The following is a 22723-nucleotide window of genomic DNA, read 5'->3' as shown; positions in this document are numbered from 1 at the left end:
GCCAGGTCAGAGTGATCAAACAACAGACTGATTATACCTCAATCATTAGATCATTAGAAACTCAATCATTAGATCATTTAATCTATTCACCCCTATTATTATCAGATCTTAACAGCTGAAGCTGAATTTGTTCATCATAGGAAACTCTTTATCATAATGTTTACACCATATAAGGAGGTAACCGAATTTTATCTTCAAGGTTTTATTACAAAAATAAAACTAAATTGAGGAAATAGAATCAACAACAAACAATTAAGACGACACGACAAATGTAATTCTAACACTAAGAGCTTAGGGAATATCTAAGGTAATTACTTTGAATGAGGATGTATCAAAATAAAACACAGCAACAAGTAATATTTTAATAATCGAAGCTGAAATAGTGATTATTAGTTTATCTAAACTAAAATAATTTTTTGAACAGAATATTTTTGTTTTGGGTTTCTTATCCGCCCAGGAATTTGGAATAGTTTAAACTATTTTGGTAAATAGTTCACTTTGGAATTTGGTCAGAAGATGTTATTAATTCTAACAGGTTGTCAGGTTAGTTGTAATGAAGCATTGAATTGGAAATAGATTTTATTTATCAATTTGCATCAGTTACAATGAAATAGCCAGACCCAAAATGACTTCTTCTTCTCTCTTTCTCATCACACAGAGTTAAAGGTGCCTCTCTGAGTCAGAAGCTGTGGAGGGCCCAGCTATCACTTCGGCTTTGGAGAACTTAGAGGCTGCTCAGTCCTAAAGCAGAACCACGACAGGGAGGCAGGTTAAGGCTTAGAGCCTGTTGAGGGTCAGAGGTCGGCGTTCTGCCCAAGGTCACCTGAGGAGTGGCACTGTCTTCTAGGAGGCAGCTGATGCACCAGGAGTCAGGTGATGCGCAAACTAGAGCAATTCTTTCTTAACCGTATGAAAGGTTATTCCTCAACTTAAGTTTCTCTTTCTTTATCTTTTGTCTGCTTAACATTAAACACTGAGACAAAAAGTATGTTTTTCTCAGGTTACTGAAAGGACAAAACGAGGGGAAGGTCTTCACACTACGAACACAAACACAAACTACATAACAAACTGCAAGTGAACTGACTTGCAGTCACCTGCCAGTGCTTTCTCCTCAGTTTGTTATCAAAGTTTGATCATTCAGATTGCTGGGGGTTCGGAAGACTAAGGGGGTGACCAGAAAGATTTTATTTCCCTCTGTACAAAGATTCTTTCACTCATAATGGAGAACAGATGTCTTTTTGTTTGTTGAAACAATTTCTCATATTGAATATCTGCACACAAATAATGATCAATACTCATTTCTCATATTTCAAACAAGTTTCATAATCAAATAAACATATCTCATTTCAGCAATGAATCCTGGTTTTCTTCACAAGCCTTAGGAAAGCATGTAAACAATCAGTGAATAACTGATTAGATGTGTATAAACATGTTCCAAAATAATCAAGATTCGCTCAGATCAGAAGCAACTTTTCAGAGAACAGTTGCTGAAAGATGACAGGAGGTCAGAGGTCATGAAAAAGGGGTGCTTCCTCATGCTACACTTGTTTTCTTCATAGCAGAGTTTAAACTGGTGAATAAAGGCTGCAGTCTGGTTTACTGATGTGTCGCTGGAGTTCATGACTCAGGATGCATCTGTGAAAGACGTATTTTTCCAATTTGAACGCTCGAACCTCACACCGTTTCCTTCCAATGTTCCTGAATGGACATCTGTTGAGTTTAAGTTACTGCCTTTTACAAACACAGGAAAAAAACGCAAGAGTAAAGATTACTGAAATGGAGGGTTTATATGCTCGGAGATGTGCTGCGAATGTGGTTTACAGTCAACATTTTTAAAGCAAACACCACTTCAAGACTGTACTGACTTAATTTTCTCTTAAAAATGTAATTCTGTGTAGCCCCTGCACACTTCAGACTTCAGCAGTTTTTCATGCTCTTCGTGTTTTTGTTCATTTAACTTTGTATAATTCTAAAGCAGCAATTTCAGTTTCAGAAGTTTGTAAAGAGTTTTAGCTAGAGGCACAGCAGAACTCTTATAGATGTTTTCAGGTGCATATTAAACACTTTAAAGAAGCTGTGTGCTTAAACTGAACATATGAAGAGGATATAATACAAGTTTTGTTTTAAAGAGAGATATAATTTAGTGCTTTCTGCTCTATGGAAGTTTAAAGTAGACCAGCAGACTATTTTTTTGTGTTTTTTAATATATAAATTACATTCATCATCACTACCATTTATTTGTCAGAGATATAAAAGCTTGAGATTTTTTATTTAATAATATTAATAATAATAATAATAATCTATATTTTATAAATATTTTTAAAGCCAAAAACCTATTGAATAGCCTCCCATTTGCTAGATTTTACAGATTTGTTTTTTTTCTGTCTTTATTTAAACCATCACAGAAGTTCTTAACTGTCTTTGGCAAATATGTTGCATATATGAATATATATATATATATATATATATATATATATATATATATATATATATATGAGTTTTGATGGCAAATGCGTCACGTCACTGCAAGTTGCATTTGTGCAGGACAAACTTAGCTTGTTTATTCGGTTTCCATACTCAATATCAACGCTAATAGTTTCATTATCTTCTAAAGTGCATGTCTAAGGAAGACGTTTATTGTGTAAGGAGGTATAAATACTAATGTGATCAACAGTGTGATCTGTGTGTGATTCATCACCTCAGATTCATTACAGCAAAACACGTCAGACACTCCGTAGAAACTGTATTCCAAATCAGGGATGGCAGGTGCAGGGTTGAATATTGTCTTCACTGCAACAAAAAATAAAAGTCATCTAGTTTATTGATCATAGCATCAAACATCACAATTGACAAATTACACAAGATGAAGTTTATTTATTTGGAAATCCTAAAAACTATTTATTATTAATCATTTTCAATTTTAGCTTTCAGCTTCTTTTTAAAATAATTTAACCTATTTAAATCACATTTTGTGAATTTTGTTTTTCACTTCTGAGACTCGCTGCAAAGATCTTGTGACACCTTAGTTAACTTTTCAGTGGCAACATCAGGCTATCACTGGGGATTTTTTTCTGGCAAATGAATAAGCTTTTATAAAAAGACACATTTTAAACAAAGAAAAAAAGGGAAAATCACCTCATATCTTGCATCATTTAGCAGTTTTATTAGATTTGTGAGACACGAGGGGTGCATATAACCATACATACAGTATATAAATATATATATGTGTGTGTGTGTGTGTGTGTGTGTGTGTGTGTGTGTGTGTCAGTGTGTGGGTGTGATGAGTTGTGGCCCTCTCTGTGCGTTTAAAAATTCGAGCATGTGTGTCAGAAGTAATCCTCTGGATGTGTTGCAAATCACTGTCTAATGCATATTCATGAGCAGAGAGCATTAATGCATCTAATACCATGATTTCTGTGTATGTGTGAGGATAAGCCCAGCTTGACGAAGTGATTAATTCTGATATCTCTGTGTACAAAATAAAGCCTTGTGCGAGTGTCTGAGCGAAATATACATATCAGCGACGGTGACATCAAAGTCTGTTGCAGAAGTGTGAGAGTGTGTTTGCGTGGGCTCATAAGAGAGCAGATGCGTGGGTTTGTGCAGGGCTTTGGCCACCTGGCACTTTGAGGTAGATGCTCGGCTGCTCGCGAGCAAAAGTGGAAATGTCTACTTCTCAGCACACATGAAATACTTCTACTTTATGTGCACTCGTGAGCTAAAAGAGAAGTGTTACCCTTCCTTTTCTCCCTGCCTCAGTCTCAGCTGAATTGCACCTCAGTTCCCATCACTTTAACTTCCAAGACAAACATTAGATCTCTGAAAAGTGATGCCTCTGTTTAGAAAGGATCTCTGTCAACCTGCCTGTCACCATTTCAGAACAAACAGTCTTTAAATGCTCCTGTTCTGACAAGTGTTCACTCACTCTGACATTTTCCCAATTTCACTGCCTTACAACTTGGAATTATAATATATATTTTTTGAGGATTTGCATCATTTGATGAAGACAACATGGCTCCACTTTGAATGTGTGACATTTCATATATATTGTATACCAATGACACATGACATAAGACAAGTACAAAGTTTATTTATTTTTTAAAGTTACAGCTGAATGTATTTTTGGGTATCTAATAGCCACATTTCTTCAGGCTACGAGGGTTCTGCAGGTGTTAAGTAATTTTTAACTCATAGCACAGATTTTTAAGCAGACTGGGATCTGGGCTTTTACATTTGCAGTATGCTCAGTCTGTTATTGTTAAAGGTGCACCCTTATCCAAACTCAAACAGGTTTTCCTCCAAAGTCCACATATATTTTTTAATAAATCAGCCATAACGTCAATTTCCGGGTCTTAGAATGAATAAGATCAAGTAGTAATTTGCTTTACTAAAACTCTAATTTAGTCTGCAGTTAAAGGAGAGGGCCTGCAGATCTGAATGAGTTGTTGCTGATTGACTAGCAAAAATATGGCCCCAACAGAAGAGTCTTAAAAAAAGCAAAAAGGTTATAAAATTCTCACATTTCTACATACGTAAAAAAATTAAAATAAAAAAAAAAATCAGATGAAGGAAAAGGAATTACCATCCAGAAAAGTTAAATGTATGTCATCAATCAAACAGAAACAAACAGGATTTCAGTGGGCTGAAGAGTAACAATCATGAACTGACTAAAGGAGAGGGGTATTCACTGATGAATCAGCATTGGACACGGAGATGATGCTGGAAATCTTGTTTGGTGCAAGTCCAACAAAACATGTAAAGATGACTGTTTGAGGAAAAAAAACCAAACAAACAGCAAATTTCCACAGTCATTGATGTCATGAAGCTTCAGATCATGTAAAGGAGCTGAGAAGCAGTATATGCACAGGCTGACATTTACTTTTGCAACAACTCACAATTTGATTTAATTTCTTTTTCTGTAGATTTTTTTCCTTGAAGAGCTGCAGACATGGAGACAGACACAACTCAAAGACTGGATTTAAATTAGAACTGTGTACTATTACTGCCTTGAGATGTATTTTCCTGTGAAGTAGCATTAAATCAATAAAGTGAATTAAACTAAATAAAATCTGAGAGAAAATTTCAACACAGGTCAAGTTATAATCGCATATAGTTAGGCATATAGGGAGTCCCAGGAGTATTTAAATTTTGTTTTAATAACTTAGTTTTACCTCTAGTGGTCTATTGTCCATTGAAATCACACTGATTATTCTAATGTTATTTTTTTTGTGTTGTGTTGTCAGTGATTACAATTTTACATATTAAATTGAGTCTAATGTATTTCTTTTTGATTGATAAAAAGAGGAATGTTTATCTGTGTGTAAATGCTGCAATTATGAAGCAGTGAGCAGTAAACACAAAGAGTACCACTGAATTGTGTAAATGGACGAGCTCATGTTGTCGTCCCACTCAGGCTATTATTAATGATCAGATTATTTGTGCAAATGTGGAGAACAGCTGCACGCAGGTGTGTCACTTCAACATACAGGCCTGCGCTAAGTTTGCACGCGATGAGAATATGGAAAACATCTGAAAAAGGAATCTTATCAATATTCAGACAAGAGCAGCTTGATTGAAATCCCTGATCCATTAATGCATGAAGGAATCTGCCTCACTGATGTGTTCGAGATGCTACTCTGCATGTCATATAAACCGATGCGTCTGTCTCGGGTTGCTTTGTTTTTCTCTCCAGGTGTTAGTGAAACCACACAAACTGACACACACAGACGCGCTCACAGCTGCTGGGAAAGATGTGGCAATTCTGGGATGTGTGCATTCTGAGTCACATCTGGCAGAGGAGCATGTGTTTGTGTTTCATGACTCTGGGCTTTTTTACTCTGGCTGGTTCAAAGTCTGGTCGCACATGAGCTGAAAGAGCAGCCAGGGGAGTTTTTAGGGAGCATAAAAAATACAGCTGTTTGTTGATGTGGCTGCTATTGGAGGAGAGGTGGAGACAAAACAAGGCCAGAGAGAAAACAGTAAGAAACACACTTACACGCACGCACAGAATGGAGATGAGTCATCAGTGAGTATGCGAAAAAGGCTTTAAGAGGCTCTAATATAATCTGGTGTGAAATATAATAGCAGCACGTTGCTAAGACAAGCGAGAAAAGGGGGAGGGAGTGAAAAGGGAAAGAGTGAAACTGCGCAACTTCTACCGTTTCTTCTGTTCTTGGAAATTAATCTTTTCCATTAACTTTTCAATATAAAATGTTCGGTGGCAATATTTATGCATATTTTCGCCTCAAATAATAGCATAAATGAAGAGAAAACTTTTCCTCATAGGTTATCGAGACTTTCTAAGAACTGGCATCCACAGTAAGTGTTGCTCGATGGTGACATTTGCGTAATTTGAGTGTCGCTTCACCCCCGCATTATTAAACCCATTAACACCCGTTCCCTCCAGAGAACTCCATTTACGCAATGCTCTGGTGCAGCAATGTTGAGGTGGCATCTCTGCCAAACGTCTGCGCTCGCCTTGTATCTCTTCTGGCACCTCATGCCAAGCTGACGCCCATGGTATGGTTGACACGGAGAGGAGGGGGGCTTGAGGAATGAGGGTGGCACTCAGAGAGGCCATCTGGGTATCCCATCTGCAACATGGTTATGGCTGTGGCTCTTTTGCTCTGGCAGCATGCAGCAAGTGATTATGAACGACAGGCCCTGATGACAGGGGCGAGAGGCTCCCCAGACGTCTTGAATGACGCGGAGGGCTGCTAATAATAGATAATTAGCTCTATAACCTTGTTATGAAAGAAAGGTGGGGAGAGGAATGTGAAAGATGGACAAAGGTGATCCAAAATGGGGCTTTTCTGGTAAGGTCAGAAACCCGTGTGAAAATATAACTTTTTCCACTTTTAAACTCCAACTTTTTTAGATAATATAAGTTATGAGCTATTGTAGTGAAAGCTTACTGTGAGAAACCTGTGACAATATGATGACTTTTTACTTTTAATTTGTGCAATCTTATTGAAATGACAAAGTTCTCAGGTATGTCTTAAAGAATCTTGAAGAACATTGGCAGAAAAGTGATCAGGCCTCAATGACTGTAAGTTATTGTTTTGCCATGTGGATGAACCATTGCATGACTTAAAAATGACTTAGTCAAGGTTGGTACTGAATTGCATTTGTACTATTGTTTTTACGCCAAAGCTAGTGTATGTAAACAAGGACTTTAAATGCAGATTAATCTCCTACATTAAGATAGTTAAGTCTGGTCCAGTTGCCAATACTAGTGTGTTTAACCCATTGAGATATATTATCACTAGAGACAGGACCAGATGTTGGAATCTGAAGCCACAAAGGAAGAGCGCCCCAAAAGCTGTCTGTAGTACAATTTTTGTTTCTGTTTACTGATCGGTCTATGTTCATCATCTATAGTCATGAACCTTGGTAGCGATGCACCAGGATGCCTTTCTAGAGAGGTGTTCTGGCATGTCCAACTGGGAGGAGACCCGGGGGAAGACCCAGAACATGCTGGAGAGACTATGTCTCTCAGATGGCTTGGGAACGCCTTGGAATCCTCCTGGAAGAGCTAGAAGAAGTGGCTATGGAAAGAGATGTCTGGGCCTCACTGCTCAAGCTGCTGCCCCCATGACCCGACTACAGAACAAGTGGTACATAATGGATGGATGGATGGATGGATGGATGGATGGATGGATGGATGGATGGATGGATGGATGGATGGATGGATGGATGGATGGAAGTTTCAACTATCACTTTCCAGCTCAACCCTCATGTCACTTGCAGATCGATCCCGAGGCCAGAGGAGGAGGCTCAGCTTGGTCATCAATGAGGATTATGACAGAAGCAGCGTATATACTCACATCTGAGAACACAGATGGCTTGTAGAGAAGTGGATTATACTGCATTAGTTATTTGCGAAATGTCTTTGGACCTTTTTTGGGGAAACATTTATTCCACTGTCTCAGCATCAATCCACAATGACCACAAACTTTGTTGTAACTTCATCAACAAATTTTCATCCAACATGGGTTGTTTTAAAAAACATTTGGTTGTGTGATCCTAGAATAAAATCATTGTCTTAAAATATATTTTAAAAACAAACTCAGTTAATGATGCTGAAATGTTACCATCAGCTCTATGACATAAACTCAAAAATTAGACTTTTGATTGTTTTTGCATTTATTTTATTTTTTTCCCAGTAAACTATTCACTACACAAACACTGACTGACCTTTGTTGTCATGAGCCATTTGTAGCGCCTGGAAGGAAATCTGTGGATTGATCTCCAGCTGACACACCAACACTTTTGCTTTTTGGATGGCTGGAAGAGCTTGTTGTAGCTCCTCACTGCCTAACAGCATGTTAGCACCAGCCACAATCACAATGGCATTTTCACCTGGACACCCAAAAAGATGTGAGGATACAAATTGGCTTTTAAGACATATGTGAGTCAACACAAGAACCCTTGAGTCCACAAATACAGTGTTTTATGGCAGACTGTGGTGGTTTACTGTGCAATCCAGTTGAAAAAAAAACTTTATGGAACATGAAGAAAAATGTTTTCATGTTTTTTCATTAACCAAGGATTCACTGTCAAAACATCTGTTCTTCAAACCAGTTAAGTAATTTCAGGCTAGTAAGACCAGATGTAAGACTGAATTTGCATGCTTTTCTCTTTCAAGTTTGATATAATATGAACAAATTTGAACTGGTGGAGAAAAAAAAAAACATTAGAGAAAAGGCAATAATTTACAATAAAACCTGTATGTAATTGAGTTAAGATCTCAAATACATACAGTACAAATCTACATTTTTTCATCTTTCAGAAGTTAGGATTGATCACTAAGAAATCTGTCAAGTTAAAAAAAAAATATACATCTACAAAATGAAACGTTACAAGAAAGACTCTTAAAAGCATCTTCAAGGGTTAAATATTTTTTAAAAATTGATTTGTTTTTTAAGAAAACTTTCAGATTAAACCCAATTTTAAACCCAAAGTTCAAGAACCCACAATATAAACATACATAATTTAACCAATATAACAATAAATTACAAAAAGGGGAGCAAATGCAAAACCTGGAAGTACTGACAGATATGCTGCATGGTCTTGTAACTGATTGTGTGTGGGGTGTGTGTGTGTGTGTGTGTGTGAAAGTATAACCACTGATTTCAATCTCTTGAAAAGGTACTACTTAAACGTAGAGTGCATGAGAGTATTGTGTGTGTGTATAATAGTGGAAAAAGGCCATGCTGATAGCCCACAGGTACTCTCTGCTGTGCATGCATGAAATCATTTCTACAACTCAAAGAGCTTTTCGAAGCTCAGCAGGGCAGTATAGGTTAGCATTTACCTGCGTCGTTGACAGTGATTGAAGCAGCTCCTGTGGCTGCAGCTGAAGTCTGCCAGACAAAGTCTGAGACAGAGAAGAAAAGAGAAACGAACTTTAAAAGCATCCAATTTTTAACTTTTCTGAAAAACAAGTTTATTCTAAGCTCTCAGATTTTTATCCCACCTATCTAGAAGATAAAATGTTGGCATAGCAACCCATAACATTTACTTGGTATGCAGTTGGCTAATAACAGTTTACGGAGTCCTTAGTATACTTGAAAAGCATCTTTGTAAGAAAGCTTACAACTATTGGCTATAACAGAGAACACGTGTTTGCCAAAGTCTTAGTCTTAAGTCTAAAATGATGAAAGACCATAAAAGCATTGCTTTTAATGTGAACTTCTTGCAGGGCACCATGGAGGTGTCAACTAATTTAGTCTGTGCTGTAGACAAAAAGGAATCCTACCTGTGCATACATCATTCTTCTTGAAATTCTGGATATAATTGTCTCCAAAGAAGTCTTTACCGACCTAGAAGAGATTGAAAACAAAACAATTCCAACAAAGAGAGTGTCAAGTAGGGTCAGACTTGGTTAGCGGCAACTTTTGAAAAGTGAAATACTCAAATCTCTGTTGGGCTACATGGTTGTGTGCCCTGCCAGCATACTGGCATGGTGCCGTTGCCGAAAATGTTCAAAAACGAACAAACAAAGCCAAGAGATGCACACACTAGCAAACACACGACCAGCTGCGCCAAGCCTTGAAGACACAATAACCCCGCCTTCACGCCTCTTCATACCCACCTCGCTATCGTTTTCCTTCCCTCCTTCCCCTCTTTCCCTTATTCGCTCTGGGATGTCCACATCTGTAGCTACGTCGGGTTGTCGAAGGGGTCCCCACCTTGCCCCAAGGCGTCTACTTCGAACCCACGCTTTCTAAAAAAACTTGCCAGAATGCAAGCATTTCTAGCTGCCTGTGATAGTGGGTTGGGATGGTATTGGCTGCTTGGCCCCATTCTCTTTAAAGAGTGGCCTTTCGTCTTGGATGTTTTTTGACATGCCTGGGTGTCTATTTTTGGGTTCTCCCCATGCCCGGAGAGCTCCTCCTGCACTAGTTTGTTATCGATCAGGCCTCTTTGTTCTGACAGAGGTGGGGCTTTGGTGTTTTAGTGCTCAGGTTGAAAAGCCACGCTGAGCTTACTGATTGGAGACTCGAGGTTGGATGGTTTGGGAATAGGCTTGTTTGAAGGCGCGCAAGCGTGGGTGTGCAAATGCATGTGCTAAGTTATTGATCATGAGAAAATGAAGCATGGACAGTTGATTTTGTAAAGCGACTGAAGTGTGAACGAAGCTAAAATGTTTGTTTTTAAAGTTCTTAGGTAGTAGGTGTGCTATGGTAGCTAATGGATGATTGTTTTTACTGAGTAAGACATGGACATGCCAAAGGTAGGACAAGAAAAAGTACTTCCTTTTTGAACAAAAATAATGATGCAGGAATCTAAGCTAAGACACACTACAACTCACAGCCAAACAGCACAGCAGCAGTGTTTGGCTGCAAACTTTATGATGGTGTCAAACCTTGCAGATCATAGCGGTTTTGACTCCCAGTCTGGCAGCCTGAATGCACTGGTTGGCCCCTTTCCCGCCAAAGCCGATAAAGAACTTGTGACCATGGATGGTTTCCCCTGCTTTGGGTAGCCTTGGTGCCTGGCTGAGTAAAAAAACAACAAAAAAACAAAACAAACAAAAAAAAAAACAACATTTACCACAGATTAAATGAGAGCATATTAAAGGAATGGACATATTACAAAAATAGATGGTAGATTTGTAAATTACTTCATTGTTTAAAGTAGACTGATGCAAGCATCTCCAAACTTTAAAATGATGCAAGAAGCAAATTTTGCAAATGCTTCAACTTGTTACTGGATACAACACATAGCAATGCCTGACTCATTGGTTGGTGAAGCCTTACCCCTCCCTGGAGGCTGATATACCACAGGTGGGTATGGGAGGAACTGGTTAACTCCTGAATTCACAAATCTCAGTGCAGAAGCAGAAGGTGAGTAACATAATGGTGAGACAACCAACAGCTTTATGCTGGATGTCATGGCTCTGTGGTTTGGCCCTGAGCAGTACTGGCCTTGGGCCAGAGGGTTTGTGTGCGGCAAAATGTTGTCATAAACTTGTTTTCAACCCTGTTGTTGCACTTCTCTATGCTTGTGTGAGAGCGTGTTTGTGGCAGGTGTGCTGTTCCTGTAAGTTCACTCAATCCCAGGATTTCCAGTAACTGAGCAGCTTGTTGTTAAAAATGCTGCTGTTTTTGCACTGCTGTGTGAAAACACACAAAAAAGACCCAAAGCTATAACAGGATGTAGGGTCAGTGAGGCTGAAATGTGGCTAAAAGGAAAAAAGAACAAAGGTTGTACACATTAAAAACACATGCACTTACTCATCCTACACACACACACACACACACACACACACCTACACACACATTACATGTCCTATGCTCTACTTCTGATATCCTTTTATAAAACATGCAAACTGCATTCAACTAATAAATTTATTTGAATATCAGTAAGAACTGTATTGTTAGAACAAACCTTTTGTAATGTTTCTTACTTGTATGCATTGTCTGTTAGAAGATACATGGGCTTTAAGAAGAGGACAAAAAACAATCTAATAACAACTATATAAAACCCAGTAAACTATCCTGCAGAAATATTACTAAAATACACTCCTTACAAAGTGTGTCTGTCATAAAATAATGAGTTTAAGGAGTGAAAAGTCAATACTTAAAGCTTTATTTGGTTTGTTGAGGCTCTCAAGCAAGATTTAAATGGTTTAAAAAAATATTAATAAACTTTCCATATAAACAAGACAAATTAAAGTGCTGTTAGAGTAGGTAGTTCAGACATCCAAAAACAGAAAGTGGCAAATGCAGGAAACAGAACATGGCATGGAGAGAAGTAAAAGCTGTGGAAATAAAAAAATAAATCACACTAAAGAACAAAAGAAAACCTAAAATTATATTTACACTAAAGGATATATTGGCAAATGAAGCAATCAACAAACTAGGAGTTGGTTTAAAACAAGAATGGGATGTAAACTCAACCGGATTGACAATGGGGGAAGCTCTATGAAATAAAACAGGAAGTAAAGCTAGAAAAGGTGCAGAGAGAGAAACAGTTTCAAAATGAAACAGAAATAAGCTTTACTATGGTACAGAACATAAATCTAAACTACAAAGTTTAAATAAAACAAGAAACATATCATATACTGCATGTTTTGTGTGTATGACACTATTCCTAATCATCTGTGAGGAGAAAGACCTTTCAGACTCCTCTCTGAGATAAGGATTGGGTAAAAAGTGCAGCTTTCCTGATTGATCGTAACACTTTTTGAAGTGTCTATGATATTCCTAAACGTGAATCAGATATGAGTAACACTCTCATTAAAGTTATAATTACATGACTAATCTTTTTTGGCTGACAGCCACCTTAAGCAGGATAACTAGCAGGTAAAATAATCAGAGTTCCAAATTTTTGAACAAACCCACCCACGCCTCGTAAAACCCTGAGAGACACTTGGCTATTGTTGTCTGTGGCGACTGCACCAAAGCAAACAGGGCAGTTATGTGCTAAAGTGCAACCTCGGTGTGTTTTCTCCCACGGAACCAAAAGACCAAAGCAGGTGTTCAGTGACATGAAGTGTTTACTTTGAGCCTGGCTCCCATTTCCCTCTCCTCCGTCTCTGCCTCAGCTGTTGGTGAGCAAGACGGGGAAGTAGATGTGGACAAAAACAAACTGAAAAGTTGTTTTCCACAGTTTGAACTGGAACTTGTTTTTCCGGTTCTGAAGCTCTGAAGTGGAGTATGTGAAAAAAAAGACCCTGAGAGATTTCAAGCTGTGTTGAAGTTTTCTAGGACCGGTGAGTGGGGAGGTGCATACAACATGATTATATAATAAATACATTAATTTGCGTGCAAAACCAGCTCACATTATGATTTAGATAAACATCAATGGAGCACGGACAGAAAACAGTTTTAATCCACACTGTGTAATTGTCCTTGTCCTCAAAGGGCCTTTAGCTGAAGTTCCAGGAAACCAGACAAGGTGAAGAATTTAATTTAAAAAAAACAAAAAAACAAGCTGAACGAGCCCAACATACCTTACATGGACAGATGCTGGCTAACAATAGGTGAATGTGTGGGTGTTTAATTCCGTGAGTTCACACTATTTTGACGGAGCCACATGTGAGTTGCCATTATACAGCTGAGGGTCAGAAACAGACTGATACCACCATATAACAAGCCACTTAGCAAAATACTCAGCGTCTGAATTGGTTACGGACACATTTATTTATTTGATTTTTATATTTATAGATATACATGAAAAAGTTGCCAGGCAGATCTTTACCACGGCTTACTGAATAAACACCAGAAAGCATAAACAATATGTACAATAAAAAGTCAATTCTTTATGAGTTATTTATTTAAACTTGGAATCAAAGAAGGGAAACTTAAAAACTTATTCTGAATGGTCAAAACAGTAAAAAAAAAAAAAAAATGTAACATTTGAACTAAAATATGATATTTACTTAATCATTTGTCAGATTGACACATATAGTAAAAGAAATGAATTAATTAATTAAAAAAATAAACAAAAACATAGGAAACTAAGACTGAAAAATAAAATTCTTGACCCAGAGTATATATATGCTATGCTTCATCTATCTGTGGAAACCCATCTATTAGTTGTTTTTTTAACTACACTTGAATTTGGAATCACAGAGAAGCATTTTGCATAAAAAGGCCAAACACAAATATGCTGGTGAGGATTCTGTCATGCAGGACATGGTTGACTGGTTTTTCACTCCTTTCTTTTGGCTCCAACAAAAACAGAATGAGGTAATGAAGGGGAACACATTTATGAGATTTTGTACGAGACACTCTAGTAAAATCATTCCTGCCCTTTGACAGGAACACTCCTGTTTAGTGTTTTAAAATCACTAAAGTTTCCCAAGTTCCCAGTGAGCTGTGGCAGCAGGGGGCACTGTATTTCTTTGACAAAGGGTTAAAAGCCTGAACAGACACGCAGCTCATTTTTTTGTACGCTGCAGATGGTAGAACTAACTTCTCATTACCTGACTAATGGTGAAGTTACAACTAAAAACAACAGGCAGGAGTTACTTTGGAATGTATGAAGGAGAAAAGAAAGTGTATGAGTGTGTCTGGCCATCAGTTGTACCGCCACCCAAACAGTGACTGGATTTTTAACTTCAAAGTCCCGCGTATCACTTTGAAGGCATGAAATTGTATTCCACTATCCGCCGTCTGACCTCCATCTAAAAAGCCTCCTCCTCTCTGTCCCTGCCCCAAAACAGGCCATTTTCCGTAAGCTTATTAGAGCTTTAATTGACAACTTCTGCCCTTGAAAGCAAAACGTCACTGGTTGATTTTTTAATGAGGAACAAAATTAAAGCTTCCTCCTGCAAAGGGAGAGGGCATGTGTTTCTGATGAGCAGGAACGAAGGCTAAAATCTGGCAACCTGAGTTTTTGCTCGGGAAACACTAAAACATACCTAAAACTTTTGAACAGCACACATTGGATTTGTTTACTCAGAGTGGCACAGTATCAAACATCACATTCTGTTGGCTGCAGCTGGTGAGGAGTTCTGACATTAAAGCTGATTTAAGACTCTTGAGTTTGTGTCATTGCTCACAAAGGCGGGTGACAAATTGTTTTCAACTAACACATTGTGCTGCAGCTGATGCCTAACGATTTGTGGGAATAGATCCGTCTTGGCTCAACAGATCTCTCCGAGGATGATGCAACGATGACATTTTCATACGCAGCACTTGTACCAAATTATCTCTGAATCTTTGAAACCTGACGTGGACTTAATATCTTACACCTGTATCTTCTTTGATCGGGGATTCTGCTTTGTCACTCACAGCAAAAGTTTACATCTTTATTAAATTTTACACAAAAGAGATTCAAATCTGGAGGTAAAGCTCCTGAATGCAACCTTCTTAGACAGCTTCTGCTCCCTGTAACATTTATAGGACAAACACTAAGAAACAGCAAGACTGTCTAACTTTAGACCACTTCCTCTATCCTCCTGACTTTTCAGTCCTCTTTAAACCACAATGGAAAACACCCTTCAGTTCTTATGCTATATTTTCCACAGATGTGGATGACAGAAATTATAATTAAAAATATATAAGTCCTGTTGGAAAAACATGGTTGTTGTGGGTAATAATACATAATGGAAAGATATTTTGAGTTAATCTGCATTCTCAGAGTTATTATTATTATTATTATAATTTCCCCTCATTGAGCTGTCTGTTTTTCTGCAGGAGAACAAAGGCATTTGATTTAAAAAGCATTTCTATTTTATGATCAATAAACTGTGTTTACTTGCAGAGTCTGTCCATTCGTTTTCCAATACGCTTTCTTTTCTGTTCTCCCTCCAAAACTGTTGTTAAAAAGGTAACCTGTTGTTGCAAGTTTGCTCTACTTCACTTACTTCCAAATACTTCCTAATTTCTTTGTTCTGTTTAAGATCCTTGTTCTGTTGCCTCACTCTGTTGGGTCCAGGCCTTAACCTGCAGATTTAATTCAGATTTTGCTTCTTTAAGCCTCGTCTGTATGCCCATGCAACTCTTTTGTCATAAAAACTTTAATAAACACCAACATGCCACTTAAGTTGTTTTCTGAGCCCTGCTCACTTTAACACACACTGTTGCTTTTCTACTTGGACATTTGATTAAAAAGCACCCTGTGTGATTGATCTTAATTGCTTAACACTCAAAAGTGTTAAATTATTGAAACGGTAACTCTTAAACATGGCCAAGTGTTGTTGTCACTGAAGCAGGAAGCTTTTCACCCATAAATTATTAGTAAGTCTGTGGTTCAAAATATATGATGATAGTTTAAATAGACACTGGGCTTGTATATGGTGAAAAAAAAGAAAAAATTGAAATGAAACATAAAAAGATGGTGGGTATATTTTCATTTATATTAAAAAAAAGTGGTTATCTGAGCCAGACATACCAGCAGCTTCAGAAACAGATTGGAACAGACAGCAGAACTGATCCAATCTACATCCGACAAACTGTGAGATAAATGTGGTGTTAAAAAAATAAAAGTCCCCTGAAAGACAAATTTGCACTTTTTCTTCAAAAGATTCTTAATATATACGTATATTCATTTACTAAAGTGTATCAATTCATGCATTGATTTATCAGTGCTTAATTCACTGAAGATTTAATTCTTAGCATATATTTGTGTCATATGCATATTTATTAAGGATTTATCTGTCTAATGTTGAATAAAGTGGCATTCCTAATTTTATAAAATGGAATCAAATTGAAAATTGAAGAGTAAAGCAGGAAGATGGAGTTCTATAAATATATCTCTGAGGGTTTTTCAGCATTTACAATAAAAACAAGTCATAGTATAAGTTGTTTGAAATTTCAACTCATTTATCACAATAAAACACTAACTTTGTTACAACCATTCATGAATTGAGCAACATCAGTGTTCTGACAAAATGTTAACAAACTCTGATTTACATTGCTGGAATGCATTGCCTTATATGGGAATGAAAAGTTGCCCAACTTGCTGCTTCCTGTTGGGCCCACCTGAGGAAGCTGAGGAGTTTCCTGAGCCCAGACTGAACAGAAGATTTTCTGTTCCTCATCAAACATAATACTGATTTGTAATACTTTTTAAACGTGTAGTGATCTGTTAGGGAAAAAAAAAACTTACCTCACTAAGTCAGTCATACAGGAACCGACCACCACAACATCAAACGCCTCCTCGGTCATGATCTGATGATCAAAACACACATAAAAAAATAACAAACCAAAAAAACCCCCACTTCTTTAGTTATTTTTGAAAGCCTTAATTACATTACACTTATAAGAGAACAGAATGCCACAGCATTCATTGCTGTGCAACATAATCAGAAATCAGGCCATTAAACTGAAGCAGAGTGGGGCCATCCCAGGCAAAATATGTAAACTAGTTTTTCAAAAAGCCTCCAAACAAAAATCACTCGATTTATCTGCGACATTAGCATTTCTTGACTGAAACAAGAAAGAAGGTAAAAATAGAGCGTTCATCGCAGGCTGAGTTGGACAAATTCCAATCTCACCGGAGGTGGATGGGGGGAATTTCAATGCTGAGCCACGTGAATGCACTACAGCCCAGTGAAGTCTGTAATTAATTCAATCCTCTGCTTGTATCGGAGCTAATGCTAGCGTGTTAATCTTCTCAAATCTCTTCTTAGGCACTGGAAGACTTGGAAAGCTTGGCCGCTGGCTGTAGGATGGCTCAATTCTTTCTCCCACATCCCACAGAGTATTGTCTTCACTATGCAGGCGTGGAAGAGTCAGCTTGAAAACCCCAAATAGAAATTTGCAAGAGGATATGATGAGACCTGCATTTTCTGACCTCACAAAGAGCAAACAACACCTCCTACATTCTTAATAAACTATCCATAATCAGTTAACCAACCTCAATTATATGTTTTACACATGATTTATTGTAGATTAGTCTCAAAAAAAGTCTGTGTAGACATATTTCCCTTATGAAATGATGAACTATGCATTTGAACACTTTATTCCTGATGCAAATCAACGTTCCTCATTATGTGTTCAATAATTTAGACTAAATCTAAAAGAGGATCCTGCTGAACTTGTTTTAAAATTCCCATTAAGTCATTTTGCCTGCACACTCAAGAGGTTAAGATTTCACTAAAAAGATGTTTGCCATTACAATGATATGACCATTTATGTGTAAAAAATGTATTGTATAAGGTGTCTCATGCCTTTTTATTGTTTTGTTTTGTTTGTTTTACTGAATACTTCAAAATTGATTTTGAATCACCCTAAGAAGGCGGACTTCCCCAGTTGTGAATCAACCACAGATGCCCTGACGTAGAAACAGAACTGATAAAGCTGCACACACTGACATGTGTAATTTATTATTATTCTTTTTTGCCAAAGTAGATTAGCTTTTTTTGTACATGTCCCAGCACATTTAAAATTTCAGGACACACATTCACTCTGTGATAAGTTATCTGAAACCAAAATCACTCGACACTAAAGTCTAAACATTCAGCCAACCCAGCAGATTCATGTTTGTTTGTGTCAATATTTCAGGTTTAGGGGACTCATAATCCACACACACACAAAGAAAAAAAAAGTCTAAAGGATGTGAGGTGCTGTGGTTAAACATAGAATGGAAAGAATGTTTAATCCTCATCCACATTTAACTTTCAGGTCATCATCAGACCTGAGTCCTAATCTTTGGGCCACACCTGGCAGGTACAACACTTAACTGTGGTAAATGCCAGGTGTGACTCTGGACTTTTTAACTACATCTATCTTTTATGACACTTGTAGTTACAGAAGTTGACTGTAGTTCACAACCTTTGCACCACATATGTCACAAGTGGCTCAGATTACAAAATATAACTGCCTACCAGAGTGAATGTTACTAAGTTAGAATGATTTAGATTGTAACTAAATTTGAAGATCCCTCACATTCCTTTTGTGTAGACCATGCATAAATTACTTTTGTCGTGAATCTGTTTAATCTGTATTCCCTGAACATATATGGATATATTGTATGCTTTGTGCATAAACTGTGCATGCTTATAATATAGTCTTTTGGATATTGCGTACTGATGAAACCCGATCAATAAATTTAAGGAAATGTCAGATTCTGAGTAATGGAGCATTTTGGAACAAATAGTATCTAACGGAATAAAGATTAGTTAAATAAGACAAACACCAGCGTTTACTAAGGTGTGTTGGAACACACTGTTTGAGTGAAATGCAACCCGAAATTACCTTTAACTCAGATTTGTTCTTGCAGATTTGACATCTGAACAGTGACGATCGAAGTGCAGGGCGAAGTGAAGAGTGACAGCTACCTGACGTTTTAGCTACTGCCAGACCGAATTTCGTGTCAAAGAACAGACAAATATACATTTAATTATGTTTTAAATGACTTTGGTATAATTATACTAACTGAAATTAACTTCACAAGTTATATGTCAACAAATTAAAACAAAAAAACGAAATAAATTCAGTTCCGGTAACAGGCACTTTTACAGACAGCTAAACACGGGTCCATAATCAAGACCCAAATCGAAAGAACCGGAAAGTTTGACAGAATGAAGTAAACATTGGACTTAAAGCTCAGACAAACAGACTTCTCTCTCTTTCAGGTATTTCTACACACATCTCGTTTTGTATTTAAATAAATAAACGAGAGTAAATCATGTTCTGTGGACGCTAAGTCTTAAAATGTTATTAATATAGCGGAGAGAAGAGAAGCGGTTAGCATTTCCTGCTAATGTTTATTTCTGACAGCCTTATAAATTTGTGCCTTCCTCACGTTTGGTAATCGAAATATATGTTTTGATCAACCTTTCAGCTGTGATTATTGCACGTATTCGGTTTAGATAAATCGCAAATGTCTCCCAATCTATTTTCGTCCATATCTGCACAAATTCTACGCCGAGATCTGTTGGTGTTGGGAGTCAAGTTGCTGCAAAAAGACGAAATTCTCAATGTGATTAAGGTCTGGATTGTATGTAGAGACCTTTTTACGAGTGCAAAATTATGTTTCTTGCTCACTTAACTACTTATGGACCACTCTTGGTTCAATTTGAGACTAACAAATCCCAGATCATGGAATCCTGGAATATGTCAGTATATTCAGGTTATTAGCTGACCTCGTTTTAACTCGCAGGGTAAATGAGGACTACTTGCTCCTTTTGCTTTGGAGTCCAAGTGTTGTAATTTTTTAGCAAGTTAAATTTTATCTGCTTTTATATGGACTCTTTGGTTTAATTAAGACCTCACAGCTTTACTTTTGAGTTTTCTTTACATGGTGTGTGTGTAAATACCCTTACTCTCATTACTTAACATTGTTCATTGTGACATTTTTTAGTGTAGGTTTACAAAATGCTTAATAATCTTGGATAACAACCTTTCAAAAATGTTTTACCAACTACAAATCCCCATGAAAGTGATGCTCATCACTATCCTTCCAAGCTTTAATGTTTTTAATCCATTTAATGTAGTTTCAGCAATCTCATTGATTGTTTGTCTGCTTGTTTGTCTGTACTGATAAAATAAGACTTTATTATACTAAAAGAAATTCTATAGTTGCCAGCTGTTTCTATTCCCACAACACAATGATAAGAAACAGAGATACAAAGACAAGTATAGATAAAAAAAACAATGCAAATAGCACATTTTCAATACCAGGATGTTATGACTTTTTAAATAATTTCTAAAACATGTTAGCAACATAACAATAGATTATTTTATTTTGTCCGCTGGAAAGCCATGTAAACGTATGAACTAGAAAGTGTGTTAGGGTATTGTTTAGTTTGATTCCAAGACATCATCACAAATCTTGTTTGTGCACACAAAAGAAAAAAAAATAGTAATCCAGTAGCACTTCAGTAGTTTTGTTGTGAAATATTGTTTTACAAAGTTGTCTGTTAAAAGTTGCTGTGTTCCCACAGACTCCTGATCGTGGATACAATGAACAACATGTCGCCTGAGGTTGCTCTGCACCGGATCTCACCGGAGCTGCGGCCTTTGTTGTGCAGCGTGGTAAGGAACGGCCGAGTGGGGCTCGATTCCACCAACTGCCTGCGGGTCACAGATCTCAAAACTGGGTGAGCTCTTAAATGCAAGTTTAAGATCTTAAGCACAACATTCAGATTGTTGCTCTTGCATTGTCAAAGATAGGTGAAACATAATACAAATTAACCAGACAATAAGAGTCTTGCACTTATAACGTACATTCAATAAGGTTTGTAAGTAAAGGACACCTGACAGAAGTTGACATTATTAAATAATAAAAAAACAAAAAAAAAGTTTTTTGTTTTTTTTCAAGGAATTTAAAAACCAAAGTCATATTATCAATCTCTTCATTAGTGCTTGCATTCTTCATTCAAGACAAGACGGCTGTAAATATTAGCATTGGAAAAAGTAAATTTATTTTCTATTCAGATTGCTTTTTAATACTTTTACCAAAAACAAGTGTCAGTTTGTACATTTTTGATATTAGTGCTTTTTTAATTTCCCAATTTAGTATTTATTGACCATTAAAGCTTTGAGTTAATTTGGTCTTCTTGCTGACTATCTTGTATTGTTTTCAATCCTTTTTTGTATCCAGATGCACATCTCTGACTCCAGGACCTTGCTGTGATCGCTTCAAACTTCACATCCCGTATGCTGGAGAAACCCTGAAATGTAAGTCTCTTGTTTTACACATTGATAGACAAACTAAGTGTCTAATAATTGTTCAAGATTTGACAATTGGGTCTCTTTTGTTTAGTTTTTTGGGGAGATAAATCTCAGTAAATATAAGTTAAGTCATAAAGTGTCAGCAGCAGTAAGTTGGACTAGCTATGGCTCTTCAGGAGCTTTAAATCAAGCGTCTTTGTTCATCTGCCTGAAGCCATATATTCCTAAATGAAGTGGCAGCAAACACAAATTTAGGTGGAACAGTGTGACATCTAATCATTCTGATTGTGCAGTGTGCACACTGTGATTCCACTTTAATTTGTCTGCTCTTTTTACTCTGAAATCTGTGCACAGACAGGGTTTTAATTTACAAGTTACCAGCTGTGCTCAGGTTAATTGAATGATTGTCTGAAGCAATGGGTCTGCAGTGTGAAAGAAAGTCTACCTGCTGAATAAAATTTATTTTATTTAGGATGTTCATGATTATTGTTAGGAGAAGTCGCAGTTGGTTAGTTTAAAGTGGTTTAAAGGTCAACCAAAGAGTCATACCAACCATTTTTTTTAACATTTAAAGCAGCCTGAATAAAAACGGGAATCTGTTTGATTTAAAAGCAGCAGCATTGGAATGCTTGGTAAAATATGTTTAAGCTATGCGAGCAGTGAGATATACTGCAGTTGCAGGAATCTGTTAAAGTGTTGTGAGTATTCCTCTTGCCTAATCATTGAAACAACACCAGTAAATTTCCTGTTGTTTGTGCCACTTAACTTTTACTGTAAGGGTCTGACACTTCTTAATCAAGTCCACACATAAGAGTCTTTCCTTTCTGAATGTGTGCAGTGGAGAATATCACTCGGTGTAATCATAATCATAAATCAAAGTGATTTCAACCTGCTCTCACTGGAATTATAGTGACTCACAGGATGCTAGGTTTTTGTGTCCACACGTCATGAAAATATTATCAGTCAGTCAGTTTACAGTTTGACTCCAACCAACTTATAAATTTGAGGCAAAAAGGGTTTCTTAAAGGTTTTTGTGGTGGAAACTTCAAATGAAATCTCCAAACTTCGAGGCAGCTTCACAATTTGAATGATTCAGTCAAGATTACAAGAAAGCCTGCTTGCATAATCATTAAGGTAACTAATAG

At 37.1% G+C, this 22723-nt stretch overlaps 2 protein-coding genes across 4 annotated transcripts in view; one reads left to right on the top strand and one right to left on the bottom strand.

Annotated features, from left to right (window-relative positions):
• Positions 1 to 19229, bottom strand: part of rbks (ribokinase) — a 31774-nt gene extending 12545 nt beyond the window's left edge. Inside the window, exons 1-7 of one of the 3 annotated variants that reach the window (XM_017431699.3) lie at positions 19158 to 19229; positions 17068 to 17129; positions 10871 to 11003; positions 9761 to 9824; positions 9317 to 9379; positions 8197 to 8361; positions 2699 to 2790 (exon numbers count right to left, since the gene is read on the bottom strand). In XM_017431699.3, the coding sequence (XP_017287188.1) occupies positions 2699 to 2790; positions 8197 to 8361; positions 9317 to 9379; positions 9761 to 9824; positions 10871 to 11003; positions 17068 to 17126 (576 nt within the window). In that variant the 5' untranslated portion in view covers positions 17127 to 17129; positions 19158 to 19229. Of the gene's footprint in view, positions 1 to 2698; positions 2791 to 8196; positions 8362 to 9316; positions 9380 to 9760; positions 9825 to 10870; positions 11004 to 11264; positions 11386 to 17067; positions 17130 to 19157 lie in introns of those variants that run through there. The other 2 variants (XM_037977920.1, XM_025009483.2) reach the window with 2 other exon arrangements.
• A 203-nt stretch (positions 19230 to 19432) lies between these two features.
• The window catches only part of babam2 (BRISC and BRCA1 A complex member 2), a 67926-nt gene continuing 64635 nt past the window's right edge, over positions 19433 to 22723 (top strand). Inside the window, exons 1-3 of the mRNA XM_017431707.3 lie at positions 19433 to 19537; positions 20849 to 21004; positions 21508 to 21584. Coding sequence (XP_017287196.1) covers positions 20868 to 21004; positions 21508 to 21584 — 214 coding nt within the window. The 5' untranslated portion in view covers positions 19433 to 19537; positions 20849 to 20867. The remainder of the gene's footprint in view (positions 19538 to 20848; positions 21005 to 21507; positions 21585 to 22723) is intronic.

The sequence above is a fragment of the Kryptolebias marmoratus genome, linkage group LG10 (genome assembly GCF_001649575.2).
Source record: "Kryptolebias marmoratus isolate JLee-2015 linkage group LG10, ASM164957v2, whole genome shotgun sequence".
Taxonomy (NCBI): Eukaryota; Metazoa; Chordata; class Actinopteri; order Cyprinodontiformes; family Rivulidae; genus Kryptolebias; species Kryptolebias marmoratus.
This window is presented reverse-complemented; position numbering and strand designations above follow the sequence as displayed.